This window comes from Tamandua tetradactyla, chromosome 1, assembly GCF_023851605.1.
Source record: "Tamandua tetradactyla isolate mTamTet1 chromosome 1, mTamTet1.pri, whole genome shotgun sequence".
In the NCBI taxonomy this organism is placed as follows: domain Eukaryota; kingdom Metazoa; phylum Chordata; class Mammalia; order Pilosa; family Myrmecophagidae; genus Tamandua; species Tamandua tetradactyla.
This window is the reverse complement of record NC_135327.1, coordinates 3,925,259-3,942,982: the sequence shown is the minus strand read 5'-3', so window position 1 is coordinate 3,942,982 and position 17,724 is coordinate 3,925,259. Positions and strand designations below refer to the sequence as shown.

The following is a 17,724-nucleotide window of genomic DNA, read 5'->3' as shown; positions in this document are numbered from 1 at the left end:
AGAGATGCCACCAGTGCCCTCAAAACATCCTCTCATCCTCAACTTACTTCACTCCCTCCAAGAACATGACACCATCCGACACATCCCATAAACCTCCCCCATGAGAACGGCTGCTCCACGAGAGCAGGGGCTCCACTTGCCTTGCTCTCTATCTTGTCCCCAGCCCTCAGAACGATCCTTACCACATAGCAGGGAAGTTGCTGAATGAATAAACGATCTCATTTTACAAGCTAGGAAACTGGGGTCCAGAAAAACAAATGCTCAGCACCTCACTCCGCTAACGGATGGCACGTCGCGAGTGGAAACCCAGACTCCGTCTGTCCCCAAGCTTTAAAATCCCATAACAGACTCCTGATATCTCTCCTGCAGGTAGCCAAAGGATGGGTAATGCCAACAAGGAGGGAGACAGATGGCATGAGTGCTGGCATGCCACATGTCCTGCTATGCCCAGCCCAGCCCAGCCCAGCTGCTGCTAGGAAAACCGAGAAGGCTTCCCGCGAGGAAGGGAAGAAAGAAAAGTCAGGCCCCTTCCCTTCCCACACCCCTGCACACCCCCTTCCTGGTGTGTTCCTGCCTCCCAGGGTCCAGCTGAGCCCACAGGCACAGTGCAGAGGGTGATTCCTCAACCCAGGGGCCCAGAGCCCGGGCAGCGGCCCTCTCAGTGAGGCGCTGGCTCAGGTCAGCAGGTCAACTGCAGAGAAGCGGCCGGTCCTGGCTACGTCGGCTCCTGCACTTCCGTGACTCTGGCTTTGCCTTCTGTCCCGGCTGCTCTAGGAAGGTCACTGCAAAACTGTGAAGGTGCAGATCCCAGCACTGAGAAGCATCAGTCCCGAAAGCAGAATACACTTGAGACAAAAACAGAAAGCAGCTGGCCAATTTCCCCTTTATTAGATGCTCGCTGGAAAGGAGCCAATGTGAGCACACGTGTGGAGGAAATTTACTTACAACATTTTGAATTAAAATTCTGGCAATACTTTGTTGGAGACTGTGCATCATGGGGAAGTGTGATCAGGAATTTTAATAGAGACTTGAGCTCTGGTGGGGGGTAATGGCTAAAAAACACCTTATACTATGTCAGTTCAGCGTTCAGCGTTTTGTGCGAAGTCCATATATGCTGTCGGGAGAACAAACCATATAAAGGTGGGGAGGGGTACCTGTGGCTGAGAGAGCAGGGAATTTAGAGGTACAAGACCTGCGTTGGGACCCGGGCTACGTTCAGTCACTTCTCAGGTATGTACCCTTGGAAAGCGACTTGAGTTTTCACCTGTGGCAAAGGTTGTGCGCTGTACCCCGGTGCCCTCTTCCTCCACAGCAACAGAAGTGTTTGCTGGGCGCCCAGCTGCCCATGTGAAAGCCCAGCACTGCCAGCCTGCACACGACGCAGGCCTGGCCAGTGGCCTCTGAGACAGGCGCGGCTTCCTGGCTGTGCCAGGAAGAGCAGGCGGGGCCTCTCCCTCTCCCTTTCTCTACCCCACTTCCTGGAGTGTGGATGTGGTGAGCCCGGTCTGAGACCATGTAAACGAGGCCACACCCTAGGCCCTGGCCCCAAAACCAGAGCCCTGCACCAGTCGAGCGTCTACATCCACACTGTGAACACGAGAGGAACAAGCATCCCCTGTTTAAACCACTGACATGCAGGGTGTCACCAAGCAGACAAACTCATACACAAACGGAGAGAGGTTTGTAAGGCTCAAAAGAGGTAGCAGAAGAAAACTCACTTTACACACAAGCAAAGCTCTCTGCCTCTGCAAGGCAGACTATCTTGGATGTCCTTTTCTTCGCTTGACCAATGTCCCACCCCAACTTTCCCAAACACAACCCAACTGTCCTTTACAGAACCACCAACACTCAGGCCCTGGGTGTGACTGGAAGGGACCCCACCCTCCAGAGCTGGAGGTGACCAATCAGAAAGCCAGCCCATCCCTCTGTGTCCAGCAGTTGGTTCAGGGATAAGCTCCTGAGCCAAGTGAGCCAATGAGCATCAGACACGGGACTTTTGCTGTTTCTGCTGGGAAAGGAGGAGTCACCACTTGAGGAGGTGTCAGCCTGGAGCCGCTGCAGGCTATGTGGCCACCGCTCGGGAAGGGCCGCCCGCAAGTGGAGCCAAAGCAGAGGGGCAAGAGACAAATGCCCGGTGACACGATTTGGACACCCAGATGCTGCAAAGTCCTCTCAAGTCTAAAACTTTCTCAAAAAATGTAGACCAGTAAATTTAGGTTTTTTTGCACAAGCCAGTTTGGACTGGATTTTCTTCCACTTACAATTAAATAATTCTAATAATACTTTGTACTTCTATGGCTACCACTCTTACTAGGATCATTATCTTCAACCAACCACCGGCGGCTCAGCCGTGGAGTCAGCCAGCCCTCTGCCTGTTTTTGTGAGTAGGATGGTGTTGGAACAGTCACGCTCACACTCTTTCCACGCTCTCCAGCAGCTTTCGTGACAGGGACAGGACGGGCTACAAAGCCAAACACATTCACTCTCCAGCCCTTTGCAGAAGGCGTGTGCGATCCCGCTTTAGGTGACAGCTCAGCCCCACGGAGGTGGGGAGCGGCTCAGGGGTCAGCACCCAGGGTCCCGAGGCCAAGAAGGCAGATCCTGGGGGCGGGGGAGGGACACTCACCAGGAGGAAGGCCCGCACAGCCGGCACCTTGTTGAGCTCCACCAGCAGCCGCAGGGCCTTCTCGTGGTTGCTGCAGTACTCCTCGTACACGCTGAACTTGTCCTTCTGCAAAGCAAGGGCACAGCCCGTGAGTGGTGCATCCCAGCAGCGAGGCCGCCGAGCAAACCCCGACACAGAGCCTGGGGGGGCGGCTGCAAGGATCTCAGGCAGCGTGGTCCCACTCACGACGGGCCCCCCCAGTTCCCATGCTGCCCCAACAGTGTACACAGCAGCCTGCGGAGCCTTCAGGAAGCAGCACGGCGCAGGAGTCAAGGGCACAGGTGCCAGTCAAGCCTCCTGGGTGTCCACTGCGACTGGCCGTGACCTTGGGCAAGATCCCGGACGGCTCTGGGCCACACCTGTGAGGGGCACCCAGTAACAGCCCTGAACTTCTGGGGCCATGACGATAATGAGTCAGAATGTGCAGCGTCTAGCACTTAGTAAGTGCTCCACAAAGGTCTGCTGTTACCATAAAAACTAAACTCAACATGCGTCATATCCCTGCTAAAACCCTGCAACGGGATTCCACGATCCTAGGAATGAAATCCAACATTTCAGCAGGACTTGCGAGGCCCTGCCATGTGGCCCTGCCCTTTTCTGACCTCATCTCACTGGCCCTCCACCTGATCCTTCAATCTGCCAGGCCCGATCCCACCTCAGGGCCCCTACACTGGCTGTTCCCTCTGCATGGAACGCTGGGTTCTCCCCCACTCAGGTTTCAATGCACATGCTCCCCCCTCAAATGGACCTGGGCTACCCGAGCTCAGGTAGCCACCCGGGTGTTCTTTTTTATTTTTTAACTTTTTTATTGTGTGATATAACATATATACAAAGCAAAGAAACCAAAAAGCAATCGTTTTCAAAGCTCTTTTCAACAAGTGGTTACAGGACAGATCCCAGAGTTTGTCATGGGACAAACACTCAGATTTTTCCTTCTAGCTGCTCCAGAACATTGGAGGATAGAAGGAATAAACATTTTTTTCTTGCCACAACAGACTTTTTTCTTTCTTCTTTGTGAAAAATAACATATACACAAAAAAGCTATAAATTTCACAGCACGGCACCACAATTAGTTGTAGAACGTATTTCAGAGTTTGACTTGGGTTACGATTCCACAATTCTAGGATTTTACTTCTAGCTGCTCTAAGATACTGGAGAATAAGAGATATCAATTTAATGACTCAGTAATTATAGTCATTTGTTAAGTTCTGTCTTCAGTGTATAACTCCATCCCCTTTGATCTTTCTCCCTCTCTTTAGGGGTGTTTAGGCTATGGCCATTCTAACTTTTTCCACGTTGGAAGGGGCAGTCAATAATATGGGATGGGGGGATGGACTATCCGATGCTCTGGAGAGGCTGGGCCCTCTGCATTTCACTGGTCCAGGATCCCATCTGGAGGTTGTAGGCTTCTGGACAGTTACTGGAATGAACGGAGCTGCCCAGGTGTCCCCATCCCCCACCTGCCTTCGCCTCCCTCTCTCCCTCATCTCAACCTGGAGTCCGGGATGGGCACCACCTGGGGTTGTCCAGAGCCCTCGCTTCTCCTCTGGTGTCTCCCACACGACGGTCAGCTCCCTGAAGGCAGTGACCACATCCGTCTCACTCACTGTGCATCCTTGGCACCTGGCACAGCGCCTGGCACAAGTCCTCAATAAATACTTTCTAAATGAATGTCCCCTCCACATCAACCGCGCACAATGCCCTGCATTATGACCCACAAGAGCCCAGATAAGGCTCAGGAACTCTGGGTGCACAAAGCACTGGTAGTGCTGAGGCAGAGGGAGAGAGGGACCTCAAGATGCCCTGAGCCCCTGCTGTTCCCAGCCTAGGCCGCCTCTGGGTCACAAGGTGGCCAGCTGTCAGGGCTTCTGGGGGTGGAAGGAGCAGGGGCTTCACGGAAGCCTCGGTCTCAGAGGCTGACAGGCACCCCATCCCCACCAGACACAAACCAGGTGTCCCAGGGGAGGCCACGGGGAAGCCCAGGCTGAAGGGCCTCAGCCTTGGAGGGGGAAAGTGACCTGGGCTGGGGGAGAAGCGGACACACCAAGAAGTCGAGGAATAAAAAGGTGGGTCTGCAGAGCCAGCAGCTCGCCTGTCTCTAAGTAAGCCCCGGGCCATCCTTCCGGAGGGCGGAGGCTGCAGGAAGTGAGAAACCAAAGGGAGCGGGCAGAGGCTTCAGAATCAATAAGCAGCCCCCACCGGCCCGTCCTGACTCCCTCGGGGGCCCCAAAGGCCCCAGCTGAGTCGGGGCTGGGAACGGAGGCCCACGCCAGGGCACAGACATGGAGCCACAACACAGAGCAAGTGCCGTGGGCCACGCAGCACAGCAATAGAGAGCACGGAGTGAGTCCAGACCCACCGCTGGGCTGGGAATCCTGCACCACGCTCCTCAGGAGGGAATGGCCTTGGGCAAGTCGCTCTGCCACTCCATGCCTCAGTTTTCTCAGGTGTAAAATGGACATAACAGACCCCAACCACTTGGGGTGTGGGACTAAGCAACTTCATATATATAAATCACACAGAACAGGGCCTGGCATACCATCAGCACAAAGACAAACATGACTTGATGGGAAAAATGAAAAATAATACCAAATGCTCATGTCACAGGGACCCAAGGAGTACACACACACATATACACAACCACGGGGTGGACATAACCTTGACATATATGCAGACTCCAAGGTACTACCAAACAAACCTGAGCATTACAACACACAAGCTGCACGCACCAAACAACATCCAACACACAAGCTAAACGCACCAAACATACAACACACATGCAGCTTGTGCCAAACAAAATACAACACACAAAATGCACGCTCCAAACAACATCCAACAAACAAGCTGCACACATCAAACAATACGCAATGCACAAGTTGCACGCGCCAAACAGCATCACCAATGTCAGCACGCCCACGGAGGCCTGCACCAAGACAGGAACCACACTCTCCTTGCTCAGTGTCTGCTGCCCACTGAGAGGCCAACATGCACAGGGGCGGGGCAGGAGAAGAGGGTACCCCCAGGATGCCCCACCAGACCTTTTTCTATTTCCACTTGTCTCAGTTGAACTTAGGGACCATCAGGGCCAAAGGAAACAGTTGTGGAGAAGTCTGGACTACAGGAGTTCACCCAGCCACAGATAAAGCAACGTGAGGGGCGGCTGCCAGACACAAGTGCAGCGGGGGCCTCCGATGCAGCCACAGCACGGCACGCTGCGGGGAGGGCGAGGGAGGGGCCCTGTCTTGCAGCCATGGGGAATGGGCCCGTGCCTGGGACCTGCACCTGAGAGAACCAGGTTCTGGATGTGTGTGTGTATCAGCAGGAGGCCCTGGCAGTGTGGAAGGAGCCCCAGAACAAGTCCCTCGGCCGCCATCAGCGCCTCCCAGGCTTCCCCTGGACCCACAGACCCACTGCCAGTACTGCTCCAAAAGCCCCCTCCCCACCAGCCACTCTCGGCCTCAACCTTGTGAGCACAACTGCAGCTCTGCAGCCCGACCCCTGCTCACCAAGCTCTGTGGCCTCTCCGTGCCCCACTTTCTCACCCGTAAATTATGGGCAATACTGACCCATCATAATCACATGGCGACTATCAGGTCAGTTTACTGAAGCACCTAAAACCGTAATGGGGAATAGCAACTGCTCACTGAGCACCAGCTGATATCATGACTGCTGCCATTGGTGTTGTTGCCGTCAGTGTCACCCCTCGGTGAACTGGCCTGTGGTAGGGGCAGTGGGTGGGTCGGCTCCAAGATGGGAGAAAAGCAGCTGGGCAGGTTGGGGGGGGGGGTGGTAGTTAGATTCAGGTGTCAACTTGGCCAGGTGAAGGCATCTAGTTCTGTTGCTGTGGACATGAACCAATGGTACGTGAACCTCATCTGTTGCTGATTACATCTGCAGTCGGCTAGGAGGCGTGCCTGCTGCCATGAATGATGTTTGATTTCATTGGCTGGTGCTTAAATGAGAGACTCAACATAGCACAGCCCAAGCAGCTCAGCATACCTCATCTCAGTACTCGCAGCTCAGCCCAGGTCTCTGGAGATGCAGAAAGAAATCACCCCGGGGAAAGTTATTGGAACCCAGAGGTCTGGAGAAAAGGCCAGCAGAGACCATCCTGTGCCTTCCCACGTAAGAAAGAACCTCAGTTGAAAGTTAGCTGCCTTTCCTTTGCAGAACTAACGAAATAAATCCCCTTTTATTAAAAGCCAATCCATCACTGATGTGTTGCATTCCGGCAGCTAGCAAACTAGAACAGGGGGGTCTGGAAGGGTGCCCAGGGGAAGGCCCCAGACAGGGTGGGGGCTGGCAGGCCTCTGCCATGAGGGCCTTACTCTGCTGACCCACTGTCCACCTCCCCAGGGGGCAGCGCTGGCCTCTGTTACGCTGACGACCATATACCAGGGATGACAGCACCCCTGGCAGAGACGTGATGGCTCCAATGAACCAGGGCAGGAGAGCAAGGGCAGGAACTGGGGGGCTGGGGGACCTCAGCCAGCACCAAGCACCTCCACGGCCGCCACTGCTCCTGAACTCAATCTGACTCCCTGTCGGACTCACCCAGCACCCCTTTCCCCCTCTGGTCATGGGACCCAGGGTTTCCCCCAGGAACAGTCCCCTGGCCTGACCCCTCACCCCCAGCCACCAAAGGCTCCCTGTCCTGGTGACTGCAGCCCTGTGACCCAGGCCAAGGCACCAGGAGGCCTCAGGACACTGGACTTACGGGCAGAGAGGCTGTCTTTGGGCTGCCCCTGCTAAGAGGGCAGGGCATCGGTCTGGAGCTGCGAGAGCCATTCCTGCCACCATGTGAGGCACGCATACCCGCCCATCGCCCCAAACCCAACAATGAAGCCAACACAGACGAAAGCCAAGTCCAGAGCTAAAGACCAAGTCCTGACAACAGCATGTGGGGGCCTGGATCCAGCCGTGCCTGAAGCCACCCCACACGCTACACATTTCATCCATGACCTGGTACAGTCCTGTTTGAGTTGGTTTTTCTGTCACTCACAGTGTGACTCTGAAAGGAGGATGAAATTGAGGAAATGGATCCAAGCCTGGTGAAGTGAAAGGGCCTCCCCTCCATCTGAACCCTGAAGGAGCTGGAATAGGACCTGTCTGTTCTCACATGCCCACCCCAATGGCTGGGCATGCCGGCTGGGGCTTGGACGAGGATGGAGTACCACCGGGAGCTGGGGGACAACGCTGCAACGGATGAGTCATGTCTGCCTGCTGCGGGGAGAGGTGAGTTCAATGACAAGGTCAGCACAGATTTGCCACTGCTCCTTTCCAGAGCCCTTCTCCGGCACAATCTGCAATGTCACCCTTTCCTGCAGCCCATGGGAAGGGCAGGGGGCTGAGGCTGGCAGCTCAGCAAGTGGCAGCACCCCTTCTTCAGCACCAGGCACAGCTCCATCTCCCCACATCCTCTCACTGAGCCTGACCCCCGCTGCGTCTCCCTCCCCAGTCCCAAGAGTCCCACCCCCTGTGGGGGCCCGTGTGGGGCTCTGACCGTTTTACCAGGAAACAAACAGTTGCCCACACAGATATGGTGTGGGGGGACGTGCACTGTGGGATTGGGGTGTGAGGGAGGAGACGCAACAGGAGAGGGGACAGTTGCCAGTGGAGACAGTGGAGGGGGCACCTGGGCCCCCAAGGGGTGGAGGATGGTCAGAGGGGGCAGCTGCCGTCCATTCCCCAAGGTGTCCCCCCAGGCAAAGGGGATGAGGGCAAGCGGGCCCCAGAGAGGCTGCCAAGGGCTGGAGGCAGCAGGTGGGGAGCATGGAAGCCCGGCTGCTGCTGAGGGGGGCTTCCTCACCCACTGCCCCCCAGGCGCCGGGGAGGGTGATGCATGAATCAGCCACGCCACTCCCCTGCCGAAACCCCCCCAGTTTCCCATGACTCAGAATACAATCCACTGCTCCACGACCCCGCAGGGGCCTGGCCCCCCACGTCCCTAGGCTCCCCGTGGCTCGCCTGGCCCCAGCCGCGCCAGCATGCACCCCACAGTGCAATTTGGGGTGCCCTACAGGGGCCACGCGTGGGCCCAACTGAGACCTGGGTGGCGACCTTGCAACCTCTCAGCTGCTTCCAAAACCTCCCCGCAGGCCCATCACCCAGAGCCCACGACTACCACCCACCCCGCCACAGGATACCCCAAAACCTTAGGCAGTCACCCAACACAGCCCAGGAGCACAGCGCAGGGGCACGACAAGGACGAACAGGCAGTCACCACCTCTGGCCCCCGGGAAAGCAGCTCCTTTCTCAGTTGTCCCAATTACCGCAAGGGAAGCCAGCCAGGTGCACCCCACCGGCATCACAGCACTTACGGCCCACCTTTCCCCACCACCATCCCAGGGCCTCATCTCAGAGTATCAGCTGGGCAGAGTGCCCGGCAGGGTTCGGTAACACTGTTTGGTTTCTACAGCACTTACTTGTACAGTTTCCTTCTCTTCGCAGCCATTGACACTAATTTTCCATTTCCAGTGATATTACAAAGTTTTCTTTTAAAATAAGTTTATTTCGGTTTTTTTACGAGAATCCATTTTTTTTAGATATCTTCCCATTTATGTAGATCTTCTTTAATTTATTTCACTTCTATAGTTTTCCACATATAAGGTCACTATATCCTTGGTTAAATTTATTCCTAGTACTTTTATTCTTTTACTTCTTACTGTAAATGGAATTGTTTTATTGATTTCCTTTTCAGATTGTTCATCATTAGTGTACAGAATCACCAGTGATTTTTTTTTCGAGAATCTTTTTTTTTTTTCAATTCTGTTTTGGCAAAAATTACAAATTTAGTGAATTAATAACCCCTAATAACTGGCTTAATCCTTAGAGGGTTTCAAATCCCAGCTCTGCCACTTACACTGCCAGGACCTGGGCTCACCTTTCACCTTTTCCTCGGTTTTCTCACCTGCTGCGTGGGCAGGTGAGCTCTGCTGCAGGCAAAGAGGCAGGAATGTGAGTAAGTCCATGCCCTTGATGCTGACATCCATGGGAGACGGGCAATACGCAAAAGGAGAAGCAAAATATGCAATTCACAAATGGTGGCGATGAGAGCTGCTGAGACTAGGAAGGCAGGAGGGGGTGGCGTGGAAGGCAGGAGGCACTACAGCTGTAAACAGGGTAAGCACAAGAGAATTCAGGGGAGGGGCACAGTTCCAAAGACTCTGAGGCAGAGAGGGGACGGGTCACAGGCATGCCTGAGGAAACGATCCAGGTGGATTGTTTGAAATGCATGGTCATGAAATGCATGGTCAAAGGTCCACGGCAGGAGTGGGCTCAGAATGTTCCAGAACAGCCAAGAGGCAGCATGGCTATGTGGGAGGGAGGGAGGTTCTCGGCAGGGCCTGGCAGGCAGGGGACACTATTCCAGCAAGGCCAGAGCCTCTGCAGAGCATCAGGAGAGGGGTGCAGTGGCCAGGTTTACATTTTCAGGGGGTCTCCCCGGCAACCTAGAGGCGAACCCACCTACACTGCACCCCACTTCCACCAAAGCCTATTGACAGTCTCTCGGCTGCTTCTGGGTTCAGGTCATCGCAGGCAACTGCCAAGAGCCGGGACTGTGGCCCAGTGACCCTTCACGGCTGACCTGCACACGTGCCAAGGAGCCCCAGGAAACGCAGGGTCACACGACTAAACAAGCACCGTCTCCTGGCACACAGCACACTGAGCACTTACTATCTGCCAGGCACAGTCACGGAGGAAGGTGGGCTTTGTATCCTACCCTACAGAGGCAGAGACAGGTACAGTCACGCCACAGGGCCCTAGAGCTGGGGAGCAGCCAGCCAGGTGCAAAGTCGGGCAGCCTAGGCCTAAAATGCTCGAGGTTATGGCCCGCGGGGTGTGTGGCAGGTTCTGGGGGTGCCCGGAAGGCCCCCTGACCAAAACTATCTCCCCTCAAGTCCTGACCATCCCGTCAGTGCATTCTGCTGGTGAGCACTGCCCTGGGCCTCAGCGCCCGATGGTACGAGGCCCCAGGAGGCAGCCCCGGGCAGCACAGGAGAAGACACGGAACAGCGGCCGCTCCTGGGAGCCAAGCACTCGCTCTACCCCCTTCGGCCCTCCCCTCAGCATCTCCGAGCTGAAGATCCCCTGGAAAAGACAGGCTAGAAAAGCCCAAGCAGGGGGCCCTCAGTGAGTCCCAGCAGCTAGAACTGCTTCCAGGGTTCAGGGAAAGAAGCCAGGGAACCGGGGGGCCTGAGGTTCTCGGCAAGCCCATGTTCCCTGCCTGGGCTAAGGAACGGACTACCCCACTCTGGCTCCTCTGTGGCCAGCGCCATGCCACTTCCTCCAGACAGCCCTCCCTGATGCCCCGTCTGGAACAATGCCCACAGCTGGCATCATACAGCTTGGTGCCCGACCCGGCTCTTAGGGCTCCACTCACAGTACCTCATTTTCCCCTCGTGACAGCCCCAGGCAGCAGGTGCTTCCTTTACCCCATTCTACAGAGGAGGAGACCAAGACCCCAAGAGGTGAAGGTGCTTGCCCAAGGTCACCCAGCTGGCCAGTGGCAGAGCAGGGATTTCAGCCCGGGCCATCAAGCTCCTGAGAAACTAGAGCTGAACCTGAAGGGAAGACTGTCCCTCCCAGGCTTTTCACTTCCCTGTCACTTGCCCTTTCTCATCACCCCACATCTGGACTTAGTTTAGTGACCTCTCAGCAGGTCTCCTGTGTCCCCTCCTGCCCTGCACAGCCAAAGGGACCCTCTGACCCTAAACAGATGGCATCTCTCCTCTGCTCATGCCCTCCACTGATGCCCATCTCACCAGCACCCCATCCTGCTATTGACCTATTTAAAACGCGGAGAAAAGTTGACCACCTGACTAGGAAAGGTCACGCCCAGCATTTAGTGAGCACCTACTGTGTCCAAGAGCTGTCCTGAGCACTCCCTTGCATTAATCTTGCCAAATCCTCCCAAGGTCATGAAGTAGACCTAGTTTTATACCCACTTTACAGGTGAGGATACTGAGACCCAGATGAGTTAAAACCACCTGCTGAGACTTCAACTAGAGACCTGAATGATGCTGACCAGTTAGGACTCAGGTAAATCAAAATACAGGGTAAAGGATGACACTGTCTGTAGTTTAAAATTTCAACTTCTGTGGGAGACCAAAGGAAGAGATGTTTATTTTGACCAAAACTTAAATGTTCTGTAGCACACTATCTAACATGTCTGGTCAGTATTTAAACAACATAATTGGATGGACCCTAGAATGGGAGATGAGGGCTTAGTATTCTGTAGAGGTCACTGTAATGCCTGGTACATCCAGAGTCTCTTGGGCAGAAAATAACGCATTTGCAAAGTCCCTTGAGGGACTGCAGGAAAAATGTGGAACTATTAAACTTTCCCACCTGGGGAATTCCTGATATTCTCTCAAGCATTACAGATTTGCAATTTAATAGCCAAGCCCTCGATCTTGCCCTTATGGAACTTATTTTTACAATGGTAAAGCTAAGCCTACTTATAATTATGCTTCGGAGTCACCCCAGCAAACCTCCTTTGTTGCTCACATGTGGCCTCTCTCTCTAAGCCAAGCTCTGCAAATAAACTCATACCTTCCCCTACATGGCACATGACTCCCAGGGATGAGCCTGGTCCTGGCATCGTGGGACTAAGAAAGCCTTCCTGACCAAAAAGGGGACTAGAAATTTTCCAAAAACCTACAACCTCCAGATGGGTCCCTGGACCAGATAAGTCCTGAAACCCAGAGGGCCCAGCCTCTCCAGAACATCAGATAGTTCCATCTCTCTGCTCCATATTACTGACAGACCCTGCCAACATGAAAACGTTAGAATGGACGCAGCCCAAATACCCCTAAAGAGGGGGATAGAAAGATCAAAGGTGATGGTGGAGTTATACAGAGAAGATAGGATTTATTAAACGAATATGAATGCTGAACCACTAGAAGCAAAAACCTAAAACTGTGGAATCATAACCCATGTCAATCTCTGAAATATGTTCTACAACTAATTGTGGTGCTGTGCTTTGAAATTAATTGCTTTTTTGTATATATGTTATTTTTCACAAAAAAGAAAAGTCGATTATGATAATAAAAAAATACTTATTTCCTCTAGCCTCCTATATTCTGGAGCAGCTAGAAGGAAAAATCTGAGAGGATGGTATGGTGGCCCATGACAAACTCTGGGAAATGTCCTATAACTACCTGTTGAAGAGTACTTTAAAAACTACTGCTTTTTTCTTTCTTTGCTTTGTATATATGTTATACTTTACAATAAAACATTAAAAAAAAGAAGAAGAAGATCCGCTCCCCTGGAGAAGGCAGTGAATGGTGACGATGACGGTGACAAGTGAAGTACGAGCCCACAGCCACGAGGGCCCACCACACCCCAGGGCCCGCGTGGGTCCAGCTTACTCTGCCGTTGGTGTTGTCGTTGCACTGCAGGGTGTCAGCAGCCCTCCCCCACCCCCAGGATGACAATCAAAGATGTCTCCAGACCTTGCCAAGAGACCTTAAGGGGCCCAAAACCCCCCAGGTGAGAGCCGCTGATGGACGCTAAGTACGTCTTTGAGTTTGTCCCTCAACCTGCACAGGTGAACCTGGTTATCTGCACTTCTCAGCTGGTCAGAGGAGGAAACTGAGGGTCAGGGAGGCAAAGGAGGTTTTCCCTGGCCTCAAGTCTGTGAGCTTAGCTTGGACTTTTCTCCCTGTGAGGAGGGTCCCAGGCAGCACAGACAGAGATGGGATGGCTGGGGTGGGCTAGGCTGGCCCCACCCTCCTTCCTCTGGTCCCCCCACCCCACTCCCACCCCATAACTCAGAGCAAGTGAGGACTCCAACAGCAGGAGCAGCTCTCAGTCTCTCTGACCTCTGGACCCCCACGGACAAAGAACCCCAACGGCTGGTGGGTTGGTGGCCCAAGCCAGGCCTCAAACCCAGGTATGTCCCCGAGTCCATCCTCTCGGCCATTGGCTGCCCCTGTGGTCACTCAGAGCCCTGAGGCCCAGGGGCTCTGCAGGCCAGGAGGTCACGGGAACCTCAGTCAGCGGTCAGTCAGAAGGGGCCCTGAGGAAAAGCGGCCACACCATACATGACAGTGGGGAGGGGGACACCTGACTTGCCTCCGTGGTTCTGGGGGGCGGGGTACAGGCCCCTGCCTGCTGTGAGCTCTATGTCCCCCACAAAGGCCTGTAGGGAAAGCAGGCGAGGGCAGGCAGGGCAGCGGGGAGGGCACCCTGGGAGATGCCCATATCCCAAAACCTGATGGGTCCCAGGGCTTGGGCATTTTACTCACAAATTTTAGGAAAACATTCCCCAGTTCATGCTGAGACTGAGGCTCTGGATGTAAACAATACTCCAAGGCGGCCAAGAAATCCTTATGGACTTCCAGAATGTCTTCAATGTTAGAGAACAGGATCTGCAAAGAAAAGGGGGCCCGAGGAGAGCATCAGTGGGGATCAGACAGAGCAGAGCCGGGTGAGAAGCACCCAAGGGTGCAGCGGTGGGCTGGGCCTCCCCACCCCCAGAGCGACTGACCCCAATAAAAAGACAAAGTCAACATGAGATCGTCACCACCCCCCAGACAGGACGAGTCCGTCCTCCCGTACTAAGAACCAGACGTGTTTATGGTACCCGTCCTCACTAGAACGCCGAGAGGTAGAAACTACTGTTATCCCCAATTCATAGATGAAGAAACTGAGGCTTGGAGAAAATAGCTGACCTTCCAAGGTCACTCAGCCCAGTAAACAGCCAAAATGAGCTGCACACTATGTAAAGAATTATTTATTAAAATATTCATCACCATTTTCCGGTGCCTACCCATGCAAAAAAAAAAAAAAACATTCATCATAATGGGACAAAAATTTACATCCAACCAGTGGGGAATGATTTATAAAAAGATGGGTGTACTTCCAAGTGCACCCATTAAAATGACGGTGTAGGGCATTCATGGTGGCTCAGCAGGCAAGAATGCTTGCCTGCCATGCCAGAGGACCTGGGTTCGTTTCCTGGTGCCTGCCCATGTAAAAAAAAAAAAAGATGGTGTAGAAGAGAGCATGGAAAGGAAGGACGTTCCAAATACACTGCTTACACTCTCACAGGTAATGTATGAGGTTTCCTCATATTCATCTATAACGCTGAAAATGCATATACAATGTGACCCAGCACTTCCTGTAAATTTAACCTTGACATGGGCGCTCTCCATCCAGGGGCAACTTTAATTTTGCCCCCCGGTGGATATGGGGCAATGTCTGAACATATTTTTGGATACACATGGTCTGATCCGCAAAGGAAGATACTGCAGCCCTACAGGAAGTAGCACAGGACTGCTAACAAGTCACACAGGCATCAGCGGGAGGCAGGTGAGTTAGGGTACAGTTACGTACAGCTCATACACTGAAATACGCGCTGGCTTTAAAGAGACTCTGGAGAGCTGCGTACACTGGCCTGAAATGCTGGATGCTCACTGACATGCTCTGTTAAATGGGAGGGCAGTGGTGGGGGGAAGTCAAGGTTCTAGACAGCAGGGCCAGTTTGGGTCCATTTCTAGAAGAGAAAAAAGAGGCCACGCCTCTCTGAGCTGGCAGCAGCAGTGCCCGGACGATGGCACAAGCCAGGTAACGTATCACTGGGGAGGAGACCTCGGGAAGATTTTCTTTGCACTTGAGGACATTTTGAGCTGCATAAATTCTTTATACCTTTTCCTTTTTATTTTTTTCACGTGTGAAAACACGGCATCAGGGTCTGTGCACTGTGCTGTCGGTGAGCTACACTTCAATAGAAAAACGGTTTGTAAAAACTGTAATGAACAGATTTTTTATGGTAATAAATAGAAGCAAAAAATAAGCAGTTAGTGCTCCATTTTAAAAATTGTAATAAACAATTTTTTTAATTATAACAGAAAGAAGTAAAAAATAGGCATCTGGTGCTAAGTTTGCAGTGGGAGAATGGGTGAACGAGTCCGCATGAAGAGTCCAGCCCAGCACTCCCAGGACCTGTCAGCGGTGACCCTGCGCAGGTCTTCACATTGCTAAGCCTCAATTTTCTTGCTAAGCCCAACAAACTGGGCCTAAACTGGTCAGCTCGCAGGGCCTCTGTCCCAAGGGAGGGACACGTGGCAGGCAGTGGCTTCCGTGACGCCACTGCCCTGTGTGCTCGGGAGGCCGGCACCCACCTGGCCCGGCCTGCGGCCCGCAGCACCCAGAACCAAGGACCACAGGGCCCCCCCACGGGGCCAGGCAGAAGCCCTGGGGTCCCCGGGGGCAGCGGGGGGCTGGCTGGGTGAGGGCGGGGCCAGCCCCCCATCCGCATCCCGGAAGCAGGGGGCCCGGAGAGGGGCCTGGGGACCCCGCCCGCCCCCGCACCTTCACGTTCTCCTCTGTGATGCCCTTCTCCGCCGAGTCGGCCGCGTTCTGCCGGATGCGGTGCAGGAACGCCTGCAAGAAAGGGCAGGAGGTGAGTCCACACCTGACCCCGCAGGCCCACGGGGCCGAAGGGCGCCCGAGCTGCCACAGTCCCGGGGTGCAGGCAAGGACCCGGGGAGACTGCAGCGGTGTGCTCCAGACTCAAACATACACAGCATATGCAACCAGAAACAGCCTCATGCCCGCGGGCCCCCCCCCCCCCCCCCCCCCACCCACCCCCCCCCCCGGTAAACTCTGCCTTGATGTTCTCGGCTCCCAAACTTACTGGCTGTGCCTGGACTTCTCCCCTGAAATCCATGTGCGACTCTAGCCGCTGAGCTGACATCTCACACTTGACTCTCCCAGCCCCAACTCCAGCTCGTCCTCCAAACCTCTGGCCAGCTCCTTGGGCCAAGTGCCTGGGGCAGCCTCGGCAATTCTCACCCTCCATTTACAACCCATCAGCGCCCAACAGCTGTACCTTTAACAAGCATTAGGGCTCCAGCTGCTTCTCCCCGCACCACAGCTGCCCCCAGTCCAGCCCCCATCATTTCCTACCTGGACACACATAGCACCCCCCGCCCAGCGCCCCTGCCCCTCAGAAATCCACTTCCCACACACAGCTACAGGAAGCCTTTTAAACACGGGAAGCAGGTCATGTCATTCCACCGTTTAAATGCTCCGTGGCTTTTCACTACACTTGAAAAATAATCCGAATCCTCCCACAGCCCACCAGACCCCCATGACTTGCCCCAGCTCGCCACGCCCCCACCACAGTAACTGCCGCTCACGCCCTCCTTCTCTCCACTGTTTCCACCTGCCAAGAAAAACTCCTACCCCAGGCCCCTTGCACATTCTGTGCCCAAACTCAGGACTCTCCCTGCTATGCCCCAGACCTGGACCAGCTCCTTCCCAGCCGTGAGGCCTTAGCCCAGCGTCACCTCCTCGGAGAGGCCCTCCTTGTCTTTATGTCCTTGGCATCTTCCCCTCTGGCATCGTGAGCCCATTTGATGGATGAAAAAAAATGGTGATTCAGTCATCTAGACACTCTGCGGAGGGAAAGGCCAGGGCCATGGGGCAGAGGGCCAGCAGACCTAAACCTCGGTCCGACAACAGAGGCCAGGTTCAGAATGCGTGGGTTTGGGTTTAAACCACAGATCATCCCCCTTCCTGCTCTGTTACCTCAGGGGAATGCATTAGCCTCTCTGAGTCTTAGTTTACTTTTCCAAAATACAGGGCCCACCATCATGCTGGGTCTCCCTCTCAGAACGTCACAGGCTGAAGCGGATGGAAGCACCATGAAAGCAGGGACCAGAGGGGCTGGCACATAGTCAGTGCTCAACACCGAAGTGAGCAAAAGGCACGCAGCTGGCTCTGTGCCTGGCACACAGCAGGAGCCTCTACTCGGGCCTGGGAAGCCGGCTGACCTCACGTTACACAGGACCACGGGTGGAGGGGATGGGACAGGACTTCCTAGAGGATGTTCTAACAGGGTCTGGGACGCTGCCAGGAACTCGAGCCTGCAGTCGCCCGGACAGGAGGGGGACAAAGGCCGCTCGGGTGGCCTCAATGGAGACTTCCTGTCCTGGCTTCGTCACACGAACTGTAGTCACCACTATTGTGCCAGGACAATGGGAGGCTCAGGCCACCCACGGCGGAGCTGCAGACAGGCGGGCAGGGCAGGCAGCCACGACCCAGAA

General features: G+C 54.4%; 1 protein-coding gene across 4 annotated transcripts in view; it reads right to left on the bottom strand.

Moving 5' to 3' along the window:
• The window catches only part of PREX1 (phosphatidylinositol-3,4,5-trisphosphate dependent Rac exchange factor 1), a 193,616-nt gene that overhangs the window by 108,874 nt on the left and 67,018 nt on the right, over positions 1–17,724 (bottom strand). For all 4 annotated transcript variants that reach the window (XM_077167406.1, XM_077167425.1, XM_077167416.1 and 1 more), the window contains exons 2-4: positions 15,986–16,057; positions 13,918–14,040; positions 2,627–2,731 (exon numbers count right to left, since the gene is read on the bottom strand). In XM_077167406.1, the coding sequence (XP_077023521.1) occupies positions 2,627–2,731; positions 13,918–14,040; positions 15,986–16,057 (300 nt within the window). The remainder of the gene's footprint in view (positions 1–2,626; positions 2,732–13,917; positions 14,041–15,985; positions 16,058–17,724) is intronic.